Here is a 25,588-nt window from a genome sequence, read left to right as displayed (position 1 = left end):
TTAAAACCCCTCCAAATGCTTAAAAAAAAAAAAGTCTGGAAATTAAGTCGAGATTCAGTCAGTTCCGCACTGCCATGTAATCCTTAATGACTCACTATCACCCACATGCGTAACTTATACTTCCCATCCAACCTTAACATCTGTCTTCTAAAATTTGCAAAAATATATGCATAGAGGAAAATTAGTAGATTATAAGATCCTATTTCCTACTGAAGGGATCTATTTCCAGTGTAACCCTAGCATATGCTACATCACTCATTACAAAAAGACTTAGTTGCTACATGATATAGTTAGTTTAGGCCCTAATCCTACAGTTAGGTCTGCTATTGTGAACCCCCATACCTAGATAGAGCCCCATTGAACTCAAACAACTTTGTGCTATTGCATGAAATACAAAACAGTGAAGCTGACTCTCCAATCCATTTTTTATTGTCCAGGAAGAGTTAAAGGGGGGGAGGGGAGGAGAACAGCATGCACTATGAAAAGCAAATTGAATTTTGAAAATCTCTTTATGGTTTGATCACCTGAGATAGTGCGAGAGCCAGTCAGAGAATGGAAACAAATTTTTTCATGAAAGTATTTTTTCCCATTAAAAAAACACGTTTTCTTTTAAAGTTTTCTGATGGTCACTGGTTAGTAACAGGGGCAAATTGTCCCTCCTCCATGAGGCCTGAGTCCATAGGCTTGATGTAGGGGAGGTTCTTTGTGCATTTGACAGGATGGGAACACATACTTCTCCACTGGGTCACATGCTGTGACTGCTCTCATAGCCCTCCATAAGGGGAGTGGATCAGCAGAGTTGTGTATTCATCAGCCTTGCTTCCAAACTCCTTTTCCATGATGCTGCACAGTGTCTCTATGGAGCTTCGCTCAACAGTGTGCAGGGAGTGTGCACCTCCCTAAATCCTGCCTCCACCCACAGCAGCTCCACTGCATCCAGGGCCATCTCTGTTCATGCACGTGTTTATGTTGAGAAGGTAGAGGGAAGAAGAGTAGGATTTACCCCAGAGGTAAGAAAACATTTTTATTTTTTCAATGAGTTTTATGCTGATATTGCCCTTTTAAAGAAGAGTTCTATACATGGATGGATCCATCCATAGGAGAAAAAAAAGAATGTAGCCCCAGGGAATAGCTGGAGTGGGAAATTAATAAAACCAAGTATCAGTATAGTGTTTTCTTCTGACACAGGGCATGGGAGCAGTATACTTCAACAAGGGAGAAAACTGCATTGCAGCTGGCAGACTGTTTGTGGAAGAATCAGTTCACGATGAATTTGTTAGGAGAGTGGTAAGATATTTAAAGGGCTCATGTTCAAAATAAATTCTGCAGTAACAATGTAAAGCGAAGATCAAGTCATTTTATACACACACACACACAAGTTTATGTATCATGCAAGTTATTTAAACTTTCAATCGCTGCTGACGCTGGGAAATCATGATTCCTATCATGAAGCAATGAAAAGGGTGTGCAAATAGGAGACACTTGCCCAAGAAATGCAGTGAGAAGTGACACACTTATAAAGAGACGTTATCCTATCAACTATATCTCTACATTTGGGTAAGCAAAAATTGCCAAATTTGTATCCATGAAACTTAAGACCACTGTGAATATGGGAAAAAAATATGGTAAGATTGGAAGTATAGCAGGGATCATACAAGAGTATCTAATGTTCACCATTAAAATTTCAACACTGCTGTGTGAAAACTCAGTTATTTATTGCTATTTAGACTAGGAAATAACTTCAGTATCTTGTTTACCACACTATGTTAACTTAAGTAAACAATGACATTCTCAATGCCAGACACAGTAGCAGAAGAAATTTAAAAATAAATAACTAAAAACAGTGGTCAAGATTTTCAAAAGTGACTAGTGATTTTGGGTGCCCAACTTGAAACAGCTTAAAAGCCTGCTTTTCAGAAAGTGTTAAGTACTCCTTCTGAAAATTGGGTCCCTTCAAGGGGTCTTAAACTTGGGCACCCCAACACTGAAGTACTATAGTCACTAGTCACTTAAAAAAAAATTGGCCAGTGTGTCATACTATGTAACTTTTCATTTTAATTGGGTAACCTGTAGGTGGAAGAAATCAAAAAGATGAAAATTGGTGACCCACTCGATAGAGCAACAGATCACGGTCCACAGAATCACAAGGCTCATCTGGAAAAGCTGCTGGAATATTGTGAAATTGGAGTGAAAGAAGGAGCGACATTAGTGTACGGAGGAAGACAAGTATGTAGACCAGGTAAAATACTACCTGGAGATGTTTTGAATTTTTACATTTTTAAATAAAAGCCCACATGGTTCCCTCTGTTGTGTAGCACAAAGAGGAATAAACTCATGGAAATACAGTACAACATGAGCTGAAGGACAGCTACATGGTATCTTTCCCACTGCCACCAAGGTAGAGGACTCTATGAAGTATACCTAAATAAAGTAGGGTGTCAGTGTCCTGGAGAAAATCACTTGGCATAAAGACCTGGAAGAAAGAGATGGCTCATACTGAAGAACTCTTCAAATATTTACATGTAAGGAGAAACTCAGCCTGTTGTACAATATTTCTTTGCTAGTACTGGCTTTCATATAGAGACTAAGGGGAATAGTCCTCACTTGATACATAGGACTTTCATGGCACAGCTCCCATATAGCATTAATAGAAGTTGTGCAGCTGACACACCAGAAACTAAATTGAGACTTAGGTCAGGTCTACACTAAAAACTTTTGCCAGCATAGTAACATCGGTGAGGGATGGGGGTTTTTGGTGATTTTTTTTTTGGCGATAGTTTTATAGTGGCAAAAGCCCTAGTGTAGATACAGTTATACCGATTAAAAATGACTTTTGCCAGCATAGCTTATTTTGTTCAGGGAATGGCATAACTTATTCCAGCAAAAGCACTTTTTTGCTGGTACAAACTGAATCTTGACTAGGAGAGTTTGTTGATATATCTGTAACAGCAAACCTTTCCCTTTGTACACCTGGCCTGTACCTCTAGCAAAATAGAACTTCTGGTGTGAAAGTGTCTGTACATACTGGTTTTCTTTCTCTAAAGAAAATTTAGAGTGGATATTTACATCTGCTGCTTAGGCTTATACAATACTTAGCTCAGAATATGGAAAACAGAGTGTGGTACTGTGTAGGTAGAAAAGGAGAGAATACAAACTAAAAAAATATTTTACTTGCATGCAAATGATGCCCTATCTGTGTCCTCTGTTTAGGTTTCTTCATGGAACCCACTGTATTTACAGATGTTGAAGACCATATGTACCTTGCCCAGGAAGAATCCTTTGGTCCTATTATGGTAATTTCAAAGTTTAAGAATGGGTACGTTCTGTTCTATTTTAAATAATAGCATTTTGTTTTACTTCATCACTTTCACCTTGTGCTGTGATCCTGCCAAATCTCATAAGGTCACGCTGAGACATTGTGGTGATAGGAATCCTCTAAGCAGGGGTGAAAGTAACTTAAAGGACTTACCGGTACGCTGGAGTCCTGAGCAGGGGGTGTGGCCTTGACTGGAAGAGGCGGGGCCTTTAAATACCCAAGCTCTTTAAATCAAGATTTAAAGGCCCCAGGGCACCGACTGCGGCTGGGAGCCCCAGGGCCTTTAAATCACTCCCAGAGCTGCCAGCTGCAGAGACGGCTGGGAGCCCCAGGGATCGGGGTGATTTAAAGGGCCCTGGGCTCCAGCTACCGCAGCGGAGCTCTGGGCCCTTTAAATCACTGCCAGAGCCCTGCCGCTGCCACCCCGGGGCTCCGGCAGTGGGGCTCAGGGAGCACTTTAAAGGGCATGGGGTTCTGGCCATTGCGGGGAACCCCGGGGCCTTTAAAGTGCTCCCCAAGCCCCGCTGCCAGAGCCCCTCGAGTAGCGGCGGCAGGGCTCCGGCGGCGCTTTAAAGGGCCCAGGGCTCTGGCCGCTGAGGGGAGCCCTGGGCCCTTTAAAGTGGCAGCCTGGGGAAGCCAGTCCGGTCTGGCATGGCGTACTGGCTCTTGCCGGTACACCATACCAGACCGTACCGGCTTACTTTCTCCTCTGCCTCTAAGGAACAGATAGGTGTAAAAGATAGCATTTAGTACAGACTGCTCTTCTCAGTTGCCACAGAACCAAAGCTACAGCAGGATGGTAAGGGACACTACATTGCTGGCGGCATCATCTTTTACATGAGATTAAATAGCCAGTGGCACTTTTTGCAAAGTAAGGGTAGTTAAATGCAGTGTCCTAACCAAGCTACAAAACTTACGTTCTTCCTACGGTATCTCAGTTCCCCCTGCAGATTCTGGTGGCTCAGTTACTCTTCTTTGTTACAAACTGTTTGTTGTGTCACATTACTGTGTGCTGTTTAACTACGACTGTATTTTGTTCCAAAAGTGGGTACATTCCAGTAAGGGGTGAGACAATCCCTGTGTTTAGTTTGTGGACCAGTTTACTAGAGTATGTCTACACTGTATGCTTTTTTTCAGTGGCATGTAGAGTACATACATGGGTAGCCACCTAGCACCAGTATAAGTAGCAGTGTAGACTGTGAGGCACGCTTTAGGCGAGTAAAGCCACGTCTTAAGGGTATGGGTATGTACTCAAGTACACACCCTACATAGTTTTCTACTCACCGCAAGCCATGTCTCCCTGTCTGCACTGCTGTTTTAGCAGTGTAGTGTCCCGCTGTCTCCCCACTGCTGGAGCCTTTCCCTGTCACAGAAAAAGATTCCAGCAGCAGGGAAAGACTCTAGCAGGGGGGTTTGCCCATGCCCTGCCCCCGTCAGAGCCTTTCCTAACCACAGTGAAAGGCTCCTGCAGCAGGGAGCTGCCTCCTCTCTCCAACAGTGTGGACACAGCCCGCTTTTCACTGTGGCATGTTGCTACATATATGCTACGTGCTGCTGCCAGTGCTGTGTAGTGCAGACGTAGCCTTAGTGATCTGGAATGAAATTTACTGGGGTGAGCTTCAGCCGGGTGGGGGGAGCAGGGGGAGAACACTGTATAAACTTAATGGAATTATTTCCAGGGGCCTTAATTTTTCTAGTTTGAAAATACAGTATTAAGCTTTTGACTAAATAGAACACACTCTCAATCTGTGAACTGCCACGTTAAAAGGTTGTTAAATCAAGCTAATTAGATGCCGACTCCATGGTTGTTCTGAGGCTGGAGCACTCACAGGAAAAAAAACAGTGGGTGCTCATCACTCACTGGCCACAGCTGTTTGCCAGCTGGGGGAGGGGCTGGGAGAGGGCAGAGACCAGTGAGGGGTGGGTGGGCGGAGCAGAGTGGGGGCAGGAAAAGGCAGAGCATGGGAGGCCTTGTGGGTGGGGGCAGAGCGAGGGCAGGGCTTCCGGGGAGAGGGTGGAGCAGGGGTGGGAAGAGGTGGAGCGAAGGCAGGGCTTGGGGGTAGGGCCTGGGGCAGAGTGGGATGGAGCACCCCCAGGGAAAAGGAAAAGTCAGCGCCTATGATAAAATGTATTCAATTTTTGGAAACAACTTAGGATATTTAAAGCCGTTTAGGGATAAGGTACAAATAGAAATGAGCACAGTGAAAATGGCATGAAAAGGTTTATTTATTACATGGAAGTCTTTGGATTTTTAAGAATTTATTCCCCAACAAAATGGGAGTTAAGGCTAATTTTAGCAAAAATTAATGTTATGCTGTAGAGTTCTGCTTTGTAGACGTTTTTGCACTTCTTCATTCCCTGAATTCCACTGGAGCTGCACAAAGCTGACACGTATAATACAATATTTTGTTTGAGGTTTTTTGGTATAAACCTTAAGCATTCTGCAGTCTAATTTACAAACTGTATAAATTAGAGACAATACTGTGAATTTTTTCATATTTCTGACTGACTAACAGTAGACTAGTACTTCATAGTTATGTTTTCAAAACAGCTAAATAGGGATTAGAAAGAAAAAGGGTGTGGGAAGAAGTTGCTGCACCGCAGCTAGAGGGAGGTTGGTTGTTACGTCAGGGTCTCTGTTATGTTTCACTTACTGTCAATGAAGCCGAATGATTTTTTTTTATTACTATTATTATAGGGATGTCGATGGAGTGTTAAAACGTGCAAACAACACAGAATATGGCTTAGCTTCAGGGGTTTTCACAAGAGACCTAAGCAAAGCTCTGTACGTTAGTGAAAATCTAGAAGCAGGAACAGTTTTCATTAACACATATAACAAAACTGATGTGGCAGCACCATTTGGTGGATTCAAACAATCTGGCTTCGGAAAAGATTTAGGTAAGTAGTTTGGTTTCAACCCCCCCCCCCCCCAAACGGATGGTCTAAACCAATTTTTTTTTTTTTAAAGCCTTGTCCAGTTTCTATCACAGGAGAAAAAAAGCCCATAAAAGTCCTGATAGATCAAGATTTACACTTAAAAAATAGCAAGGAAAAATTTAAGAAATAACACTGTTGTCAGCTAGAAGGCTAATGGCATCTCTGTGACCCCTTCCTGGTTTGAGTGTACCCTCTCAGGTGTCAGGCCTCATGCCTTTACCTATCTCAAGGTGGAATTTTGCAGTTCTATTCTTCAACCAGACTCTGGCTTACAGTGCCCCCTTGTATCAACTGTGCTCACCCAGCAGGTCCAACTGAATTTGGACACCTACAATTCTTCCATTTGGGAGTCGGTGATCAGTGGCATACAGTAATCAGACAGCCTTCCTTAACCAAAGTGTTTATTTTAGTTGGAGAACAAATGTATTAGAGAAAAAGGATTATAAAAATAGAGTCTACATAGCATGTCTACCCTACCTAAAGGCATACCATCCCCTAATAGTAGTCCTAACTTCTTCAAACACCCCCCTAATGGCTCATCTACACTGCACTGCTAATTACCCCATGGACACTGCTGGTGTGAACTAAAAGGTACCTAGTTCACATTAATGTATTCCTTTTTCAAACAGTTTTTAGACCCAATGATTCTGACATAGTCCGTCAGTGACTCTTCCGTGTCAGTTGATAGGTTTCTACCTAGAGCCATCCCCTCTTTTCTGCCTGTATTCCAGACAGCCCTCATGCAGTAAACATCCAGTAACCAGGCGAACATACAGCATTCATATAATCATAAGTGGCGAGTTATATGGGCCCGTGGTGTCTTGGCACCAGCAATATTCAGAGCCTAGGGGCCCAGCTGGGTGTCCCCCCGCCCCCGGCCCATTTGCTGCCACCCCACGCCTCCTACGAGTGTCCCCCAGCCTCCCCTTGCTGCCCCCACGCACCAGTGTTCCTGCCTCTTCAGTGCAGCTGCATGCTGCCTCCCTGCAGCAACTGCTGCTGCAGTGTCCTAGTGCCCCCCATCCATTGCCACGGCAGACTGACTCTGAGCCTGCCCTTCCATCTCAGACCCTTCCTTTTCCGGAGGGACCCTCCGCCTGCAGTCACCGCTGCTGCCCCATGCTGGGCAAGGAGGCAGCCCCATCCCTCACCCCCAGTGAGGCTACAGTCAGGGGCAACAGCAGGGGAGGAGGCACACGCAGCATCCCCTGGCACCCACCATGGGGGAAGCGAGGGAGATTCCTGGACCTGAGAGAGGCCCTAGGAGCACATGCAGTGACAGTGGTGGGAGTGAGTGTGCTGCTGCGGGGGGGGGACGGGAAAGGGGGGCTCCTCCCCCAGAGCTCGCTGCTGCCGGCAGGGAAAGGGCTGGGGGGAGTCCTCCTCCTCCCCTGTCCCGGAGCAGCCTGCCTGCACCCCAAACTCATCCCCAGCCCTGCCCCACCCCAGAGCCCACACCCCCAGCCAGAGCTTTCACCCCCCCACCGCACCCCCAACCCTCTATCCTAGCCCTGAGCCCCTCCAGCACCCCAAACACTTATCCCCAGTCCCAGCCAGAGCCCTCATCCCCCTGCACTCCAACCCCCTGCCTTAGCCCTGAGCCTCTCCAACACCACAACTGTTCATCTCGTCTCAGACAGAGCCCTGAGCCCCTCCAGCACCCCAAACACCTTATCCCCAGTCCCAGTCAGAGCCCTCTGCCCCAGCCCTGAGTCTCTCTAACACTCCAAGCCCCCCAGCCCCAGAGCCCTCGCCCCCCACACTCCTACTCTCACCCTGAGCCCCTCCCATACCCCAAACCCCTCATTCCCAGCCCCAGAGCCCTCACCCCCTACTCTCTCCCTGAGCCCCTCCCACACCCCAAACCCCTCATCTGCAGCCATACCCCAGCCCACATACCTCACCTCTGCACCCCCTCCCATCCCCAAACTCCCTCCCAGAACCTGCATCCTGCACCCCAATCCCCTGCCCTAGCCTAGGGCCTGCACCCTAGACCTCCTCCCCCACCCAAACTCCCTCCCAGAGCCTTTGGCAGGTGGGGGGTGGAGTTTGGGCAGGGGCGGGTTCTGGGCACCACCAAAAATTATACAAACCTGCCGCCCCTGCATATAATAAATCCTCAATGGGCAACTCCAAATGCATCACAACCGTCATGGGAATTATCTTTGTTCAGTGGTTTTCTGGTTGGTTGGTTCTCACCAGCCATTGTTTGACATGATTCAAGGAAACTGACTGTGGTCTCTTCCAGACCTCAGCATACACTGAAGCTCCTGTCTCCCTCCAGTCCCCTGTTAGAAACTCCCCTATCTAACATTTTCAAAACTCACTTCATTTCAGACTGGCTTAAAATCAAAACCAGATTTTATTTGGCAGATTAGACACACAATAACAACGTTAAGAAGGTAGTTAAACTAACATTGGGACTAATATTACTAAAAAAATCACTAGACAGGAAATCAGACTTAAGAACTGATTACCCAAGGATCTTACATTGTGTGTGCCTGACCCATACTAGTGCTGAAGCTTACTTTTGGCTTCCATTCACCTTCAGGCACCCTGCCCACCTGCATATCTTTTAATAAAAACCCCTCTCTACTTATAGGTAATGTGGCTATATGTTCATGCAGTGGCCCCCAGTATCAGTTTCCATTGACTCATGTTTCTGCATACCCCTAACATACACATACATGACACTTCTCTACATAATCCTCTCACTGCCATTAACATTCTCACATCTTTGAGACTGACTTTTCCCAACAAATTATGGGGCTATTTCTCCCAAACTATTCCATACACTTTTCCGTATTCCATAGCTTTCTAAATCTAATAACTCTGAATTCCTCGATCTTTTTGACTTTTAAAGGAGATAGATGATTTTCAAAAATACCTCAGTGGGAGTGGTTGAGTGCCCAGCACTTTTTAAAAACTAGGCAGGTGCCTAAATAAATATGGATTTAGAAGCCCAACTTTGGTTTATTTAGTATCTCACTTAAACATAGCCATAGAATACCAAGTATGAAGGTGTTAATATTTATATAGCAGGTCAAATTTATATTGGATACAGCAGGGAGTCTGTCATAGAAAATATTTTGAGCAAAAAGATAAATGACCCTCTTCTGCAAATAAAAAAAATCATGTTAATAATCCATCCTACTTACAATGGTATTATTACTAAGCTTGAGGTGTTTTTTAAGAATCTCACATGTCAATTTGCTGCTGTTGTGCGGTGTTCTTTTTGGAGGGTCGGGGGCGGGTGTCAGTTTTTATTTTCTGTTTTTTTAAGCATAAAGCAATCTATTTCCCCACTAAGGTTAGCTAGTCCAATTGTGGTCAGACTTTCCAGAAACATTCACCTTTAGGCAAAACTCAAGAATGTAAGATTTCAGTCAGAGAGGCAAGTGCACTACAGGAGGTCTTGACTTAGTTCCTGGGGACCTTACAAGGTGCAAAGGGGATAAGAAGGGTTGCTGCAGACACGCTAAATTTTCACAGGAAGTAGCCCCATTATAATGCACCTTAGGAAAGTTAAAACAACGAGGAGGACTTGTGGCACCTTAGAGACTAACAAATGTATTTGGGCATAAGCTTTCGTGGGCTAAAACCCACTTCATCAGATGCATGGAGTGGAAAAAACCAGTAGGCAGGTATATAGACACAGTACATGAAAAGATGGAGTTGCTTTACCAAGTGGGAGGTAAGTGCTAACGAGTCAATTAAATTAAAGTGGAAGTGGGCTATTCTCAACAGTAGAATACCAAGGGAGGAAAAATCACTTTTTTGTAGTGGTAATGAGGCCAATGTAAACAGGGTGGCCCATTTCAAACAATTGACAAGAAGGTGTAACAGTAGGGGGAAATTAGTATGGGGAAAATTTGTTTTTATAGTGACTCATCCCCTCCCAGTCTTTATTCAGGCCTAATTTGATGGTGTCCAGTTTGCAAATTAATTCCAGTTCGCAGTTTCTCATTGGAGTCTGTTTTTGTAGTTTTTTTGTTGAAGAATTGCTACTTTTAAGTCTGTTATTGAGTATCCAGGGAGATTGAAGTGTTCTCCAACTGGTTTTTGAATAATTCTTGATGTCTGATCTGTGTCCATGTATTCGTTTGTGTAGAGACTGTCCGGTCTGGTCCATGTACATGGCAGAGGGAAAGCTGCAACTCCAAAATGTCTTGGGGAGGGGTATGTGACGGGAGAAGCTTTTCAGGGGAATTTCTAAAGTGGATAGGACAGTGTTTTGGTGCTATAATAGATAGACATCAGATTATGATATATTGCATTATTGCTAAAGTGATTTTTTTCAGCTTCAAAAGAGTTTAATTTACTTCAGTAGAGTGAATGGGATAAGAGGGAGTTGGGTATTTTAAAATACATTCAATCTATTTATTAAAAAAAAACAATACATAGTAATTCCTTGGCCACAAGCTATTGCAACATGCTAATGCAAAATACCTAAGCACTTAACAGGAATTCTGAACTGTGGCTTGCTCAGTGGTTAAAACTAAGTCTTCTGACTATTCCTTTAAACTGGTGATATAACTCCTTCACATTTTGATCTTCCATAGGTGAAGAAGCTCTTCATGAGTACCTCAGAACTAAAGCTGTAACTGTGGAGTATTAAAGAAACAGCTCAGCTTGACTGCCAAAGCAAACCCCTTGCTGACAGCCTCAATTTTAAGTATTCTGTTAAGCACTTAATACAATGCCCAGGATATATTCTCTGAAGTAATACCACTAACAAAAAGCAAATCATATTTATCCATGGAAAATATTAAGGACCAAATTCTAGCCCCACTAAAGTCACAAGGAGTTTGGCAACTTACTTTAGTAGAACTAAAATTTGGTCTTTAGATATCTAAACCTTCCGAGTTGTTCTTAACTTGGACAATGGGAGATTGCTTATGTAAGACTGAAGGATTGGGCCCATGATGTGCCTAAATTTTTTATTATGAGATGTATTTTACACAATCATTTTAAACCTTTTAACATACATTTAGTCATTAAGCTTCTCTTAAAATGTACTTTAAAATGCATATTATACAGTTTTGTTATAAAACAGTTCAAGTTTTTCAACAAAAGTATACAGCTCTGACTTTTCAGCAGTAAAGGAAACCTTAGTGCCATAAAATGGAAATAAATTCAAGAAAGTGCACTTACTACGATCTTTGTTAAACTATGAATATTAAGCTGAAGTTATTGAAAATATATTCTATCTTTTTGTGAATGTGGAATGTGCAATTTGTATGGGACTGTGAATGGTGGTTATATTAATAGATTTAAACCAGCTGTATCTGTGTATGTCTATCACTATTGTGAAGTAATTATGCCACATACGTTACATGCACTCACTTTACCTCAAGGAGCATTTAATGCAAGATTATGGCATAAGACAGTAAACCATATTTTACACTTATCAAGTACTAAATATAAAGGATATCTGACATAATGACCAAGCATTTTTCAAGATAATGAACATAACTTTGCACATTCTGTACTCCAAGAAACATTTTAAGAGAAACTACTGTTCCACAAAGCTACAGCATCTTACAGCCAATATTTTAATGAGTTTGAGATCAGCTGAACAGTGTGCCAAATGTATGCACCTTCTGAAAACAGGTATTACAGCCTGGTGAAGTTTTTTCAGTGAACAGTAAGTTTCCTGAAAACTACAGTTTTGGTGAGACCAAAGCCATGTGTAAATTTAGCAAACAGTTGCAGCTGGGTTTTTTTCCCTTCCTTTAAAAGAAAAAAGGAAAATATTTAAAGTCTAAACAAACTGTTTCAAAGTGTAAATTAGAATGGACTCAAAACTTTTTTGTTTTGGCAAGAAAAAACACAAATTGTGTCAGTTAGAAATGAACCAATTTTGTTGTTTTTTTCCAGTTCAGTTACCAAACCAAAAAAAACAATTTTTTTTTTGCTCATCTCTAGCTGGTATCACAGGAACAAAATTATCTATTTGTGAGCTCTATGTAATTATTTTCCTACTTGAATAGCCCAAAGTTAGACTCAAGTTAATGTGGAATATGTTTTTGTAGTAAAAGTAGTCTAGCCACAAGACAATTTTTACCTTCAATTTACCAAGCACATCAACATGGTCAAGAAAGTTAAACATTCAGTTCTGGACACAGTTTACACACCCATTAAGCAAGGTTTATGAAGTGTGACATTATAAACAAGCTGTATCCACCTTGTGCAATGTACTATTAAATCACAGCGTAATTCCTTCACTTTGCTTGTAGACAAAGTGTATTTGAAATACAATTGAGTAATATTAGTCTATAAAGATGCCACTGCAAACCTCAGTATAAAGAACAGTATCCAGGCTATCCAAATAAAGGTATCTTACAGTGTTTTATTTACCATAGAAACAGTACCTTCAACAGACAACCATACTAGTTCCCCAACCGCTTTGGATTTTGTCAGTTGACAGATATTTAGGAGGTTTTTTGATACAATAGCCAGAGACACAAGGAATAATGTGTATAGATATGGGTCATTAAGTAGTTGTGCTGAGTAAAACTGGCATGTCTAAATCTCCTTTCAGGGGGAAGCAGTGTTAAAGTAACGTGTGACATTAGTAGTCCAGTGTCACATCTTAGGCCAGGTCCCCTCCAGATTTTAAACTGTTTAAACAGTTTAATTCTAATGTACTATAATTAATAAGTGGAAACTAATCATCTCAGTACTGTGTCTTTATACAGCCCATATCCCAAGTGCTGCTGCTTTTCAGAAAGATTGATTACTAGCAACATGAGTCAAAGGACCTGCTTTGGACTAATAATTTAGCCATAAATTGAATCACAATAGCAATTGATGCTAGTAAGATTTTATTTTTCCTATTAATAAAGAAAGATAAAAGAAGACATGCTCTTCAACAAAGACTAGAAATGGTATTGATCATTATCTTGATCAAATGTTCCAAACAGTTATCTTTAATGAAAACAGAGAAGAAAAATATAAGTTTAAATAACACATTTTAAATCCTGTGCTTAACTGCCGCTTGCTAGTCAATCTTCTGTAGCTAAGTAAATACAGTAAGAATATAACCTTAAATTATTATACAAAATACTGTTTCTTTGAGAAACAACTTATAATCTACAAAGGCATTGAGATACATCATTTGAAAGCAAAACTTGACTAAACTAAATACAGTAAAATAGCCCCTCCCTATAAAATTAAGGAGACAAGAATAAATTAGGCATATTTCCTTAGATTTAACTCTTGAAGCACTGTGTGCTCATCTTTAGTATTTGGTAGTGAAGACAAGTATATAATACTTGAGTATCTTAACACATCTTATTCCCATCTCAGAACACAAGCTTTGTCTTCCTCCTATCTAATTATTTCCCTCTCCTGAAGTAAGTAACCGCACACCCTAGTAATCCTTTCTTCACCTCAAAACAGGCCAAGAACTTCACACTTCTTGCCTAGCTTTACAGTGCAACCTCTCAAATTACTAAGTTTCATGCTGTTTCTTCCCTACCCTGACCTCCTGATGGAACTCATTTCTATATAGCTTGGGGGATAGGTCAGGTCAGGTTTTAGGATTAAGAGCTCCAGCTTTCCTCTCAGCCATAAGAAACTCTCCACCCTACTAAACACAGTACTTCCAGTGACATAAGTGACTGGCAGTTAGCCAGTTTCCAGGTGACACACACTTGGAAATTAGCTAGTTTTCTAAGGGTCACAGTAGTCAGGACACATGATACATTCAGAAATGGAAATCTGAAAATAGTTTTATCTACTCATTCACTTTGCTGTCCAAAATTTCTATTTTGCCCTTTTCTCCTTTTTGTTTTGGAAGTTTAATGGTGTCTATGGTAACTTCATCAGTTGCACAACTGTCCTCTTCAGATTCTGAGCTGTCTTCTGAAATTATTTCTTCATCGGTGTCAGAACCACTTAATTCAACCAAGGCTACATTCTGCAAGAAACAACGGTGCTTTTAAAAAATGAACAACCCATATATCTACATATTGCTTTTATGATTTTTGTTTAAAAAAAAACAAAAAACAAAACAAAACAGGACCTTAATACACATGAACATCCTTACCATAAAGTCAGCAATTATGTGCTATGCAAAAAAAAAAAAGTAGACCTCAGTAGACTGGAAATATTTGCAAGTTTTTTAGAGATCACTATAAACATGAAAGTTTAAATACGAAAAATGAGTTTATACAGTCTAAGTACCTACAGTGCTCAGTAATAAAGTAATAGTTCTTTTTAAATAATTCTCGGGAAGCAAAAAGAGAATGGTACATTGATTAATTTACTTTGTCTAAAGTGAAGCCTTCTGGTTTAAATTGACAAATGAAGGGAGCAAAAGGCTGGATAATTTAGACAAAAATCCAAGTCTGAAAATATAATTTTCAGGGTGCTGTCTCTTTTTGCTAATGTAATTCATGTCATATAACAGTTTAACGTTATCAGTGGTACAGCTGTGACTGTGGATGACAAGTGTTCAAGACAATCAGAATATTTTCTAAACAAAAAAACGAGGGCTGTCGATTAATCAGTTAATCACAATTAATCACAGTTTTAATTGCACAGTTAAACAATAGCATGCCAATTTATTAAATATTTTGGATGTTTTTCTACATTTTCATATATATAGTTGTGTTTTTGAAATCAAAGCATATTTTTTTACAAATATTTGTACTGTAAAAATGATAAATAGTATTTTCAATTCCTCATAAAAGTATGTAGTGCAATCTGTTATGAAAGTGCAACTTTCAAAGTAGATTTGTTACATAATTGCACTCAAAACCAAAACAATGTAAAACTTCAGAGCCTACAAGTCCACTCAATCCTACTTCTTGTTCAGCCAATCACTAAGACAAACAAGTTTGTTTACATTTACAGAAGATAATGCTCTTATTTAGGTGGTCACCAGAAAGTGAGAACAGCCATTTGCATAGCACTTATGCAGATGGCGTTGCAAGCTATTTATGTGCCAGATATGCTAAACATCTGTATGCCCCTTCATGCTTCGGCCACCATTCCAGAGGACAAGCTTCCATGCTGATAACTCCTGTTAAAAAAAATGCGGTAATTAAATTTGTGACTGAACTCCTTGGGGGAGGATCGTATGTCCCCTGCTCCGTTTTACCTGCATTCTGCCGTATATTTCATGTTATAGCAGTCTCGGATGATGACCCAGCACATAGTTTGTTTTAAGAACATTTTCACTGCAGATTTCACAAAACACAAAGAAGGTACCAATGTGAAATTTCTAAAGATAGCTACAGCACTCAACCCACGGTTTAAGAATCTGAAGTGCCTTCCAAAATCTGAGACAGACGAGATGTAGAGCATACTTTCAGGAGTCTTAACAGAGCAACACTCTGATGCGGAAACTACAGAACCTGAACCACCAAAAAAGAAAATCAACCACCTGCTGGTGGCATCTGACTCAGATAATGAAAATGAACATGTGTCGGTCCACACTGCTTTGGATGGTTATCAAGCAGAACACGTTATCAGTATGGACGCATGTCCCCTGGAATGATGGTTGAAACATGAAGGGACATATAAATCTTTATGTGCCTGAGGAACGTAAATATCTTGCAACGCCGGCTACAACAGTGCCACGAAAACACCTGTTCTCACTTTCAGGTGACATTGTAAACACGAAGCAGGCAGCATTATCTCTTGCAAATGTAAACAAACTTGTTTGTCTGAGCGATTGGCTGAACAAGAAGTGGGACTGAGTGGACTTGCAAGCTCTAAAATTTATATTTTATTTTTGAATGTAGGGGTTTTTTTTAACGTAATTCTACATTTGAAAGTTTAACTTTCATGATAGAGATTACACTATAGTACTTGCATTAGGTATATTTCTTTTTTTTAACTTGTAATCAAAAATATAAAGTGAGTACTGTACACTTTGTATTCTGTGTTGTAATTGAAATCAATATATTTGAAAATGTAGAAAACATCCAAAAATATTTAAATAAATGGTATTCTATTATTGTTTAATCGCACAATTTATCTGTTTAATCGCTTGACAGCCCTAATAAAAAAAAGGATCATATTTCAACCTGTGAAGCTGTATACGATTTTTGACAAGTACGAAAACTTTGCACCTGACCAAAGCTGTTGTTTTAGGTCCAGCTCACCCCAAGTAAAAAACAAAACAAACAAAACCTGCAAGGTGAGATCAGTCATAAGAAAGCTGAACTGTTAATAAATTTACTGAATTACTTGCAAGCAGTACTGTAACCATAAGACCTTTTGACTTGTGCTTTCTGTTTATTGCTATTAAAACATTATACAGAAAGATATGGATGACCCTGAAGACTGGAATAACAGAAATGGGGTGAAATTCAATCGTTCTAAGTGCAGCATCATGCACTTAGGGTCTAATAGTAATTTCTATTACAAGACGGGATTATCAGCTAGAAGCGACAGAGGAAAGAGACCCGAAAGTACGGGTTGATCACAGGATGATTATGAGCCATGAACGTGATGCACTGTGAAAAAGGCAACTGTAGAATGTATCGGGTGAGGGTTTTCCAATAGATAGAGAAGTATTAATGCCATTGTACAAGGCACTGGTAAGACATCATTTGGAGTTATGTGTACAATTCTGGTCAGTCATGTTCAAGAAAGATAAATTTAAACTGGAAGAGAAATGGAGAAGAGCTACTAGAATCATCAGGGGAATGAAGGGCCTATCTGATGAGAGGAGACTGGAAGAGCTTGGTTTGTTTAGCCTGGCAAAAAGTGGGCTGAGAGGGGATATGGCTGCTCTCTACAAATATACTAGTGCAGGCGTTCGCAACCTTTTTCTTTGTGATGTGCTCCCTCCTCTGCCCCCCTCCCCCCACGCTATAAAAACTCCACAGCCCACTTGTACCACAATAACTAGTTTTCTGCATAGAAAGGCCAGGGCCAGCATTAGGGGGTAGCAAGCAGGGCAACTGCCTGGGGCCTCATGCCATAGGGGCTCCCGCAAAGCTACGTTACTCAGGCTTCAGCTTCAGCCCCAGGTGGCGGGGCTCAAAGCTTCGACTTTCTTGTGGGGGGCTTCGGCTTCCTGCTCTGGGCCCCAGCAAGTCTAATGCTGGCCCAGCTTGGCGGTCCCCCTGAAACCTGCTCGCGTCCCCCAGACCCCTGCTTGAGAACCGCTGCATTAGGGGGCTAAATACCAGGGAGGGTGAAGAGCTATTTGAACTAAAGGACGATGTAGGCACAAGAACAAATAGATATAAACCTGCCATTAACAAATTTAGGCTTGAAATTAGAAGGTTTGTAACCATCAGAGGAGTGAGGTTCTGGAAGAGCCTCCCAATTAGAGTTGTGGGGGCAAACAAATTAATTAATTTTGAGAGAGAGCTGGGCAAATTTATGAGTGTGGTTACATGATGGGATTGCTCATGCTGGTAGGGGGCAGGGTACAGTAGGTCTGGGGCTCACTTCTGGTTTATGTCTTAAATTCCTGAAGGTCATGCTTGTGTTCCAGCCTGCCATCTGCAAGGGTCAGGAAGGGATTCCCCCTCCCCCCGCAATGTATTCTGGAAGGGTTCTTTTATCTTCTTCCTCTGAAGCAGGGATGGCCATGGCTGGACATGGGACACCAAGAGGGGTAAACCAGGACTCTGAGGCAGCACAAAGTATTCTCTCTCAGATGGTTGGCTGGATGGTTCTTGCTCGCATGTTCAGGGTCTAGCGGCTCGTCATATGTGAGGTCGGGTCAGGAAGGAATTTCCCCCCAGATCAGAATGGCAGTGACCTTGGGGCAGGAGGGTTTCCTTCCTCGGCAGTTTGTGGGGTGCAGGTCGCTTGCCAGGATTGTCTGGGTATATCTCAATCATTTCCCTGACGTGGGGACCTCGAGCACTGGTGCACCTTGGTCCCTCCTACTGTGTGTGTGTGTGTGTGTGGAGGGGGGGGGGGAGGGGAGAGAGACATAATAGGCTAATAATCTCCGGTGGGTTGCAATACTTTAAATATGATGGTTGGGTGTAGTGTGTGGGTGCTGGGTGATGTTGATTGGCCTGTAATATACAAGAGGTCAGACTAGATGATCTAGTGGTCCCTTCTGGCCTTAAACTCTATGACTAAACTTTTCATCGACACATCTGTAAACAGACAATTATTAAAATAAAAGCTCCCTTACTTGTTCTACTAATTTCACATTAGATTTTTAAAAAACAATTTTCAGAATCTAATTCACTCTTCCACTATTTACATTTCATAATTGTCTCAGCCTAGATAGTGAAAATAGACTAAGCTATTTTCATGTTTTGGATATAATCAGTTTCTCTTTGAGGTTCTCAGTCATTAGCATAATGCTGCATAATTTCAGTTAAAACACTGGAGAGAGACATTGAAATAAATACAAGAGTTTCCAATAAAATTTGAGAGATCATAATTAAGGTTTTTAAGTTTTGTTATACTTGACATGCTCGAGACCTAGATTTTGGGCCTTAAACTATTTAAAAGTGTCCCTTAAACAAAACAGAACACTTGTTATTGTTACTTACTATACAATCTTAAATTACAATTCATTAAAAGTCAGCTTACTTTGAAAACAAAAAAAACAATCTATTTAAATTTTTAATTACAAAAGTTACTCTGTCAGGATTAGAGCTTTAGATTAGAGACAGCTCATATTCTGGGCTTAAACTACTTTATCTCTAGTTGTTTATCTTCAAGTTTCAGTGGTGGACAAGATTACTATGTCATGAAGAGCAAGTAGCATACTTTGCTTTAAATTTATGGCTAATTTCAGATCAAAATTATAAAGGAATGTAAAGGAGGAAAAAAGCTTTATTTTTCAAACAAACCCATTCTAAGACTGAGTGAAGAGTTTTACACCACAGCACTAAATTTACTTTACAAAAGCAAAACACAAGAAATACATTTACCATCTCTATAATGTTTTCAAGGCAGCTGTCTAGATTTTCAATATCAAACTGATGAGCTGGTGCTGTTGCCATTTCTCTTCTTAGCTCATTGTTTGCAAGGGCCATCTGCGGTAGAAAGCTCTGAACTCTGTCCAAAACTAAGGTAGAAATAGTGAGATTATAGCATATATGCATATTTAGATTTTGCAGTACAAAGACATGAGTATCTCATTAACACAGGATTTAACTGTTTTAATTTTGAACTTTCAAGTTGTGTACAATATTTAACAATTCATCTGGGGAATAAAGTTACTACTTTATTGACCAGATTGCTCAACTTTCCATGGCACATACAGTGCAGAATATCATAGATTTTATGCATCAGTCCAAATGGTTCACTAAGGGAGTCATGTCATGGCTTGTATTTGACCTTTTCAAAAAACTAAAATATGGCAAGTCCAACAGACGCTTCATAGAAAAATTCTATTGTTTTAAACACACACCAAAAAAATGAAATACTCAGGATGCTCCACGTCAATATTCAAGTTCCTGTGAAGTACTGTACCTTACCTTCTCCCCTCTTGGAGTAAAGGGGCAGGGTCCAAGAGAAGATGGGGGAGGGGGGGTCAGTGATGGCACAACTGTCAAGAAAGCTGTGCGGATGACAGGAAAAAGCAACCTCAGAAGCAGCTTTCTACCAAGTGTGTTATGCTGCCAAGAAGGCAGCATAGGTGGATAGGCAGTGTAGGTAACAGCATGAAGGAGCTGGTGTTTTGCAGGGATGTCTCCAAGGTCCATGGCATTTCCCACCAATGATGGGACATCTTTGCTCTTTGTGGGTCATGGCCATGTCCCCTCCATGGATGAGTCAACCCTTCCAGTCACAGATTAACTCATTATACTTCCACACTTTTTTCAAATAGCCTTTTCCCTCTCTTGCATCAGGAGATGATCTAGCGTCTAGTGTTTATTTTTCACTGAAACTACGTTTCACTTTGTAGTAAGGCTGCACTATTCTGATTCAACTCCAGTAAAGTGCCTTAGAAACTACTACTTTATGCCACGCTGACTCTCCCCAAAGAGTTCTGTCAAAGAAAGAACTCCATATTGCCTCCTTTATCCTCTCACAAGTTTAAAATAATTTTGAAATATTAAAAAGGAATGATCATTTAAAAAAAGATATACTAGTGTACAATACTTTATACTACCAAACTGGTTTTGAATATAGAGATTAGAATGGTTATATGAAAAAGTAGAAGCCCTTTGCACACTAAGCAAATGCAACCCAAGGCTAAGAAATCGCTAATAACTTGTCTTCCATGAAAAGAATAAAAATCCTGAAGATGTGTCACTTCATACCATAATCAGACAACACTGCCAGTTAACTCTGTCTTTGATTAGGGGACAAGGCACATGGATCAAGTGCAGAAAAATACCTTTTCTGAAGCCATTCAAAGAGATCACTGAATAGATAAATGAGTAATCTGGCTTATTGATTTTGACAGTATTCTTTTAAAAAGTGAGGTTAAGAAAGTAATTTCAATATTAGAAGTCCATTTTACACTACTTTGAAATACAACACCAGAGGTTCAATCTTGCAAGCCCTCTACATACAGAAATCCTCCCTCTCACACCAGCGCGGGTTTGTAGCATTAGGCCCTAAAATGCCAAATGTTTACAAAAAACTTGTGCAGAATTAATGTTTTGTGCTCCCTCTGCAGGATGAGTCAGTTAACTACATGAGAAATATTCTGCCAACTGTGCCCATTTTATCTGGTGAGTAAAATAAAGCCTAGTTAGTTTCAAGCTCCAACATAAATAGCGGGGGAAACATCCATATTGGCAACCGCAAGAGAGAGATTTGCAGATTCACAAGTAGCAAAAATAGGTTTAAAACTATTTAAAACTTATACAGTTAATTGATTTTCGAATGCTAACTGCTTCAGCAGTAGGATATATTAACGTTAGGTATAGTCATGGTTATGTGCTTTTCAAGCTCACAAAGCAACTTAAACAGTGATCAGCATAGTCCCATTTGGAAAAGATGCACTTACTGTTACTCCTTGGTATCCGAACTGTCTCTAAACTTGTGACCTTTTTGCTGGCATGTTTTGAGTTTATCAACAGTGTGTCATGAATACCTACAAAGAAAAATTACATCAGTTATTTCACTATTTACCAATGTGATACTAGCTCCCTTATTTAGATATTTCCCAAGATTTGCACCAGAAAGCAGAGAATTTAAGAAAATTTTCATTAGTTGGACAATTTAACTAGTCAACTCTCAATGCAGCAAACAGGATGACCAATTTCAAGGGAATTACATATCACTAATTAAAGTGAGACTTTTAAAAGTGTTTATTTTAGGATGATTTTTTTACCTTATCAGAAGTTTGAAAACATTCAGTTCCCTTCTAGTTTTGTCCTTTAGAGTTCTGGCATTATAGTATATCCGTAGTAATTTCTCTCTTATTTACTTAGCATTACATCAGCAATACTAGGAATAGGTAACTTGTCCCCCTTCGGAACATATGTAGGGATTAACAGAAAAGCCTTTGCATGAAAATAATATGTATGCATAGTGCCTTGGGCTGCGAATCTCATCAGAGGTCCCACAAGCTAGGGAGGCTCAGCATTAGATCTGCAGGAATAACTGATTTTTCTACCAGGTAGTCAAACCGAAAAATTATTTTAAAAAGATCAGTTAGTTTCAAACCAAAACTGGTGCATAACTGGTTGGAAAATCATTCTCAGAGAATAGTTATCAGTGGTTCACAGTCATGCTGGAAGGGCATAACGAGTGGGGTCCCACAGGAATCGATTCTGGGTCCGGTTCTGTTCAATATCTTCATCAACGATTTAGATAATGGCATAGAGAGTACACTTATAAAGTCTGCAGACGATACCAAGCTGAGAAGGGTTGCAAGTGCTTTGGAAGATAGGATTAAAATTCAAAATGATCTGGACAAACTGGAGAAATGGTCTGAAGTAAATAGGATGAAATTCAATAAGGACAAATGCACAGTACTACACTTAGGGAGGAACAATCAGTTGCACACATACAAAATGGGAAATAACTGCCTAGGAAGGAGTACTGCGGAAAGGGATCTGGGGGTCATAAGTGGATCACAAGCTAAATATGAGTCAACAGTGTAATGCTGTTGCAAAAAAAGCAAACATCATTCTGGGATATATTAGCCAGAGTGTTTTAAGCAAGACACGAGAAATAATTCTTCCGCTCTACTCCGCGCTGATTAGGCCTCAACTGGAGTATTGTGTCCAGTTCTGGGAGCCACATTTCAGGTTTCAGAGTGGTAGCCGTGTAGTCTGTATCAGCAAACACGAGTCCTTATGGAACCCTAGAGACTAACAAATTTACTTGGGCATAAGCTTTCGTGGGCTAAAACCGACTTCATCAGATGCATGGAAAGGAAAATACAGTAGAGAGGTATAATACACAGCATATGAAAAGATGGGAGTGGCCTTGCCAAGTGGGGGGTCACTGCTAATGATCCAATTCAATTAAGGTGGAAGTGTGCTATTCTCAACAGTTGACAAGAAGGGAGCAAAAATCACTTTTGTAGTGCTAATGAGTTCAATGTAATCAAGGTGGCCCATTTCAAACAGTTGACAAGAAGGTGTAACAAATTGGAGAAAGTCCAGAGAAGAGCAACAAAATTGATTAAAGGTCTAGAAAACATGACCTATGAGGGAAGATTTAAAAAATTGGGTTTGTATAGTCTGGAGAAGAGAAGACTGAGCGGGGACATGATAACAGTTTTCAAGTACATAAAAGGTTGTTACAAGGAGGACAGAGAAAAATCGTGCTTCTTAACCTCTGAGGATAGGACAAGAAGCAATGGGCTTAAATTGCAGCAAGGGAGCTTTAGGTTGGACATTAGGAAAAACTTACTGTCGGGGTGGTTAAGCACTGCAATAAATTGCCTAGGGAGGTTGTGGAATCTCTATCATTGGGGATTTTTAAGGGCAAGTTGGACAAACACCTGTCAGGGATGGTTTAGGTCAGGGGTAGGCAACCTATGGCACGCGTGCCAAAGGCGGCATGCAAGCTGATTTGCAATGGCACTCACACTGCCCGGGTCCTGGCCACCAGTCCGGGGGCCTCTGCATTTTAATTTTAAATGAAGCTTCTTAAAACATTTTAAAAACCTTATTTACTTTACATACAACAATAGTTTAGTTATATATTATGGACTTATAGAAAGAGACCTTCTAAAAATGTTAAAATGTATTACTGGCACATGAAACCTTAAATTAGAGTGAATAAATGAAGACTCGGCCCACCACTTCTGAAAGGTTGCCGACCCCTGGTCTAAATAATATTTAGGGCTTGTGTACGCTTATATTTTATAGCACTCTAACTTGCTGGCTCAGGGGGGTGAAAAATCACCCCCTGAGCGCAGCAAGTCTGAGCGCTTTAAACCACCAGTGTAGACAGGCTCCAAGTGCTGGGAGCCATGCTCCCAAAGCTAATCCCCTCATGGAGGTGGATTACCAGAAGCGCTGGGAGACCTGTCTCCCAGCGCTTCGCATGACCTCACTCGCACTTCAAAGCGCTACCGCAGGAGCGCTCCCGCAACAGCACTTTGAAGTTTCCAGGGTAGCCACAGCTTAGTCCTGCCTGGAGTGCAGGGGATTGGACTACATGACCTCTCGAGGTCTCTTCCAGACCCATGATTCTGTTGCCGGCACAGAGTGCCCGAGGGAAGCAACAGCTGGGTTCGTTGCCGGTGTGTGTCGCGCCAGTGACCACAACGCGGTGGAGAAGCAGAGAGATTTATTTGGAGCTCCAAATAGGGCGCAGGGAGACTGAGCTGTCTCAAATCCTGCAGCAGCGCAGCAAATTCCAGTATACATTTTATACCTTTGCCTACTTCACTACACAAGCTTATACAACCAATTACCTGTTGCCCCATACAATACCATAGCCAATCAGCTAAAGCAGCCAGTTGTGTTTTTCCTCAATAGCATTGCCCGAGCCTTGCCTTATTTGGTCCTATTTGTTACAGGTTTTTGCTAAACATTTCTGCCTTATCTATATGTTTCCCAGGCTGAAGCTGGCCTTGGCTGGCGAGCCATGTGCAAACCTGTCTGTTTGTGTGCTAGCTTCCTCAGAGTTATGCAGGATCACAGAGGGTTCAAGGAACAAAGGGGCCTCAGTTTATCTGGGCCTAGAGCAAGAGGGCTTCATCGACACTCGTGGTCTTCAACCCTCCCGAGTTACCTAGTGTAGCAACCGGTGTCACCAACAATTCTATGAAAACTGTTTTTTCCCCAACTCTTCTTCCCAATATGAAAACCTGAAAATTCTTGATTGGACTCAACATTTCGTTTAGAAAATACTGATTGAAAACGAAATGTCAAAATAGGTTGTTCTGACACTTTCAAAACCCAATCATTTCAACACTGCCCAAAATTTTGTTTTCAGAGCTTTTTTACGTTTCTGGCCAAAACCGTTTGCCAAATTCGGCCCAACATCTGTGACTAGTTTGGGCGCCCCCCAAAGAATGCATTTGGGAGGAAACTTACTACTCGCTCCCCCCCCCCGCAAAAAAATAAACCCACCCTCCCGCAGCTCTAGTCAGGATGGGTCAGTTCTGGGCTCAGCGGCTTCCCAGGAAGTGGTGCAGCCTCGCCTCGCCTCCCCTCCCCCAAACAGCCGGGCCCACTTCCCAGAGCCGCAGGGGGTGCCGCTGAAAGGGCCAGCGCGAGCCTGGTGCTTTGCCGTCTCCAGGGCCCGCGCAGGCGCCCTGGGGCGCTGTGAGAGATTCATGGGGGCGGGGCGGGGTTCGAGCGGAAACCGTGACCTTCCGGCCCCGAACCAGCTGGGCTCTCGGCACCCTGCCCCTCCCCCACCTAACGGCCGTCTGCCGATCAAGCTGAACCAGGGTGGTGCCGCGTGGCCGCGGCTTGCGCAACAGCTGCCACGCAGGCCGCGCGCGCGCGCGCTGCTCACAGGCTGCGCTCCCGGCCCGCTCGTCGCTAAGACTTGGTGGGGGGCAGCCGCGCGCGCGAGCAAACCGCCTCCCGCCAGGCGCCGCTTCCCCCTCTCCCCCGCCCGTGCCCAGCCTCCCCCCTCCGCTTCTTGCCCGCAGGCGGATGCTTCCTCCCTCCCCAGCCCGGGGACGTGGCGGCTCGGGACCGGCTACCTCCTCCGCTCCCCACGGACAGCAGCTCCCTGGAGGCAGCGGCACCCTCCTTCAGCGCCATCGGGGTCTCGGGCCTACGCGCGCCGCTTCCTTCCATATGCGGGGGGCGGGGGATCCGGATGCCGACGGGGCTCCGCTCTAGCCACACACTGGCTGCCTCGGGCTGCCCCACAGCGCCACCTGGAGCCCGGAGGAGCCAGCGCAGCTCTGGGCGAGGCAGCCCGCAGCGCTCGCGGTTCCCTCGCTGCCCAGGAGGGGCCAAGCTCCCCTTGACGTCAGTGGGAGACTCAGCGCGGGGGCGGAATTGTCCGGGT

General features: G+C 42.3%; 2 protein-coding genes across 2 annotated transcripts in view; one reads left to right on the top strand and one right to left on the bottom strand.

Annotated features, from left to right (window-relative positions):
* Positions 1-11,540, top strand: part of ALDH1L2 (aldehyde dehydrogenase 1 family member L2) — a 52,026-nt gene extending 40,486 nt beyond the window's left edge. Inside the window, exons 19-23 of the mRNA XM_048831906.2 lie at positions 1,189-1,287; positions 2,074-2,239; positions 3,211-3,316; positions 6,015-6,214; positions 10,816-11,540. Of these exons, the coding sequence (XP_048687863.1) occupies positions 1,189-1,287; positions 2,074-2,239; positions 3,211-3,316; positions 6,015-6,214; positions 10,816-10,871 (627 nt within the window). The 3' untranslated portion in view covers positions 10,872-11,540. The remainder of the gene's footprint in view (positions 1-1,188; positions 1,288-2,073; positions 2,240-3,210; positions 3,317-6,014; positions 6,215-10,815) is intronic.
* NOPCHAP1 (NOP protein chaperone 1) lies at positions 10,620-25,523 on the bottom strand. The gene is made up of 4 exons (XM_048831917.2): positions 25,275-25,523; positions 21,159-21,245; positions 19,126-19,262; positions 10,620-14,177 (listed from the first exon to the last, which is right to left on the bottom strand). The coding sequence occupies exons 1-4, from the start codon at positions 25,369-25,371 to the stop codon at positions 13,995-13,997; spliced, it is 504 nt and encodes a 167-aa protein (XP_048687874.1). The 5' UTR covers positions 25,372-25,523; the 3' UTR covers positions 10,620-13,994.
* Positions 25,524-25,588: the final 65 nt, after the last annotated feature.

This window comes from Caretta caretta, chromosome 1 (genome assembly GCF_965140235.1).
Source record: "Caretta caretta isolate rCarCar2 chromosome 1, rCarCar1.hap1, whole genome shotgun sequence".
In the NCBI taxonomy this organism is placed as follows: Eukaryota; Metazoa; Chordata; order Testudines; family Cheloniidae; genus Caretta; species Caretta caretta.
The sequence above is the reverse complement of the archived record's forward strand: the minus strand, read 5'-3'. Positions and strand labels throughout refer to the sequence as shown.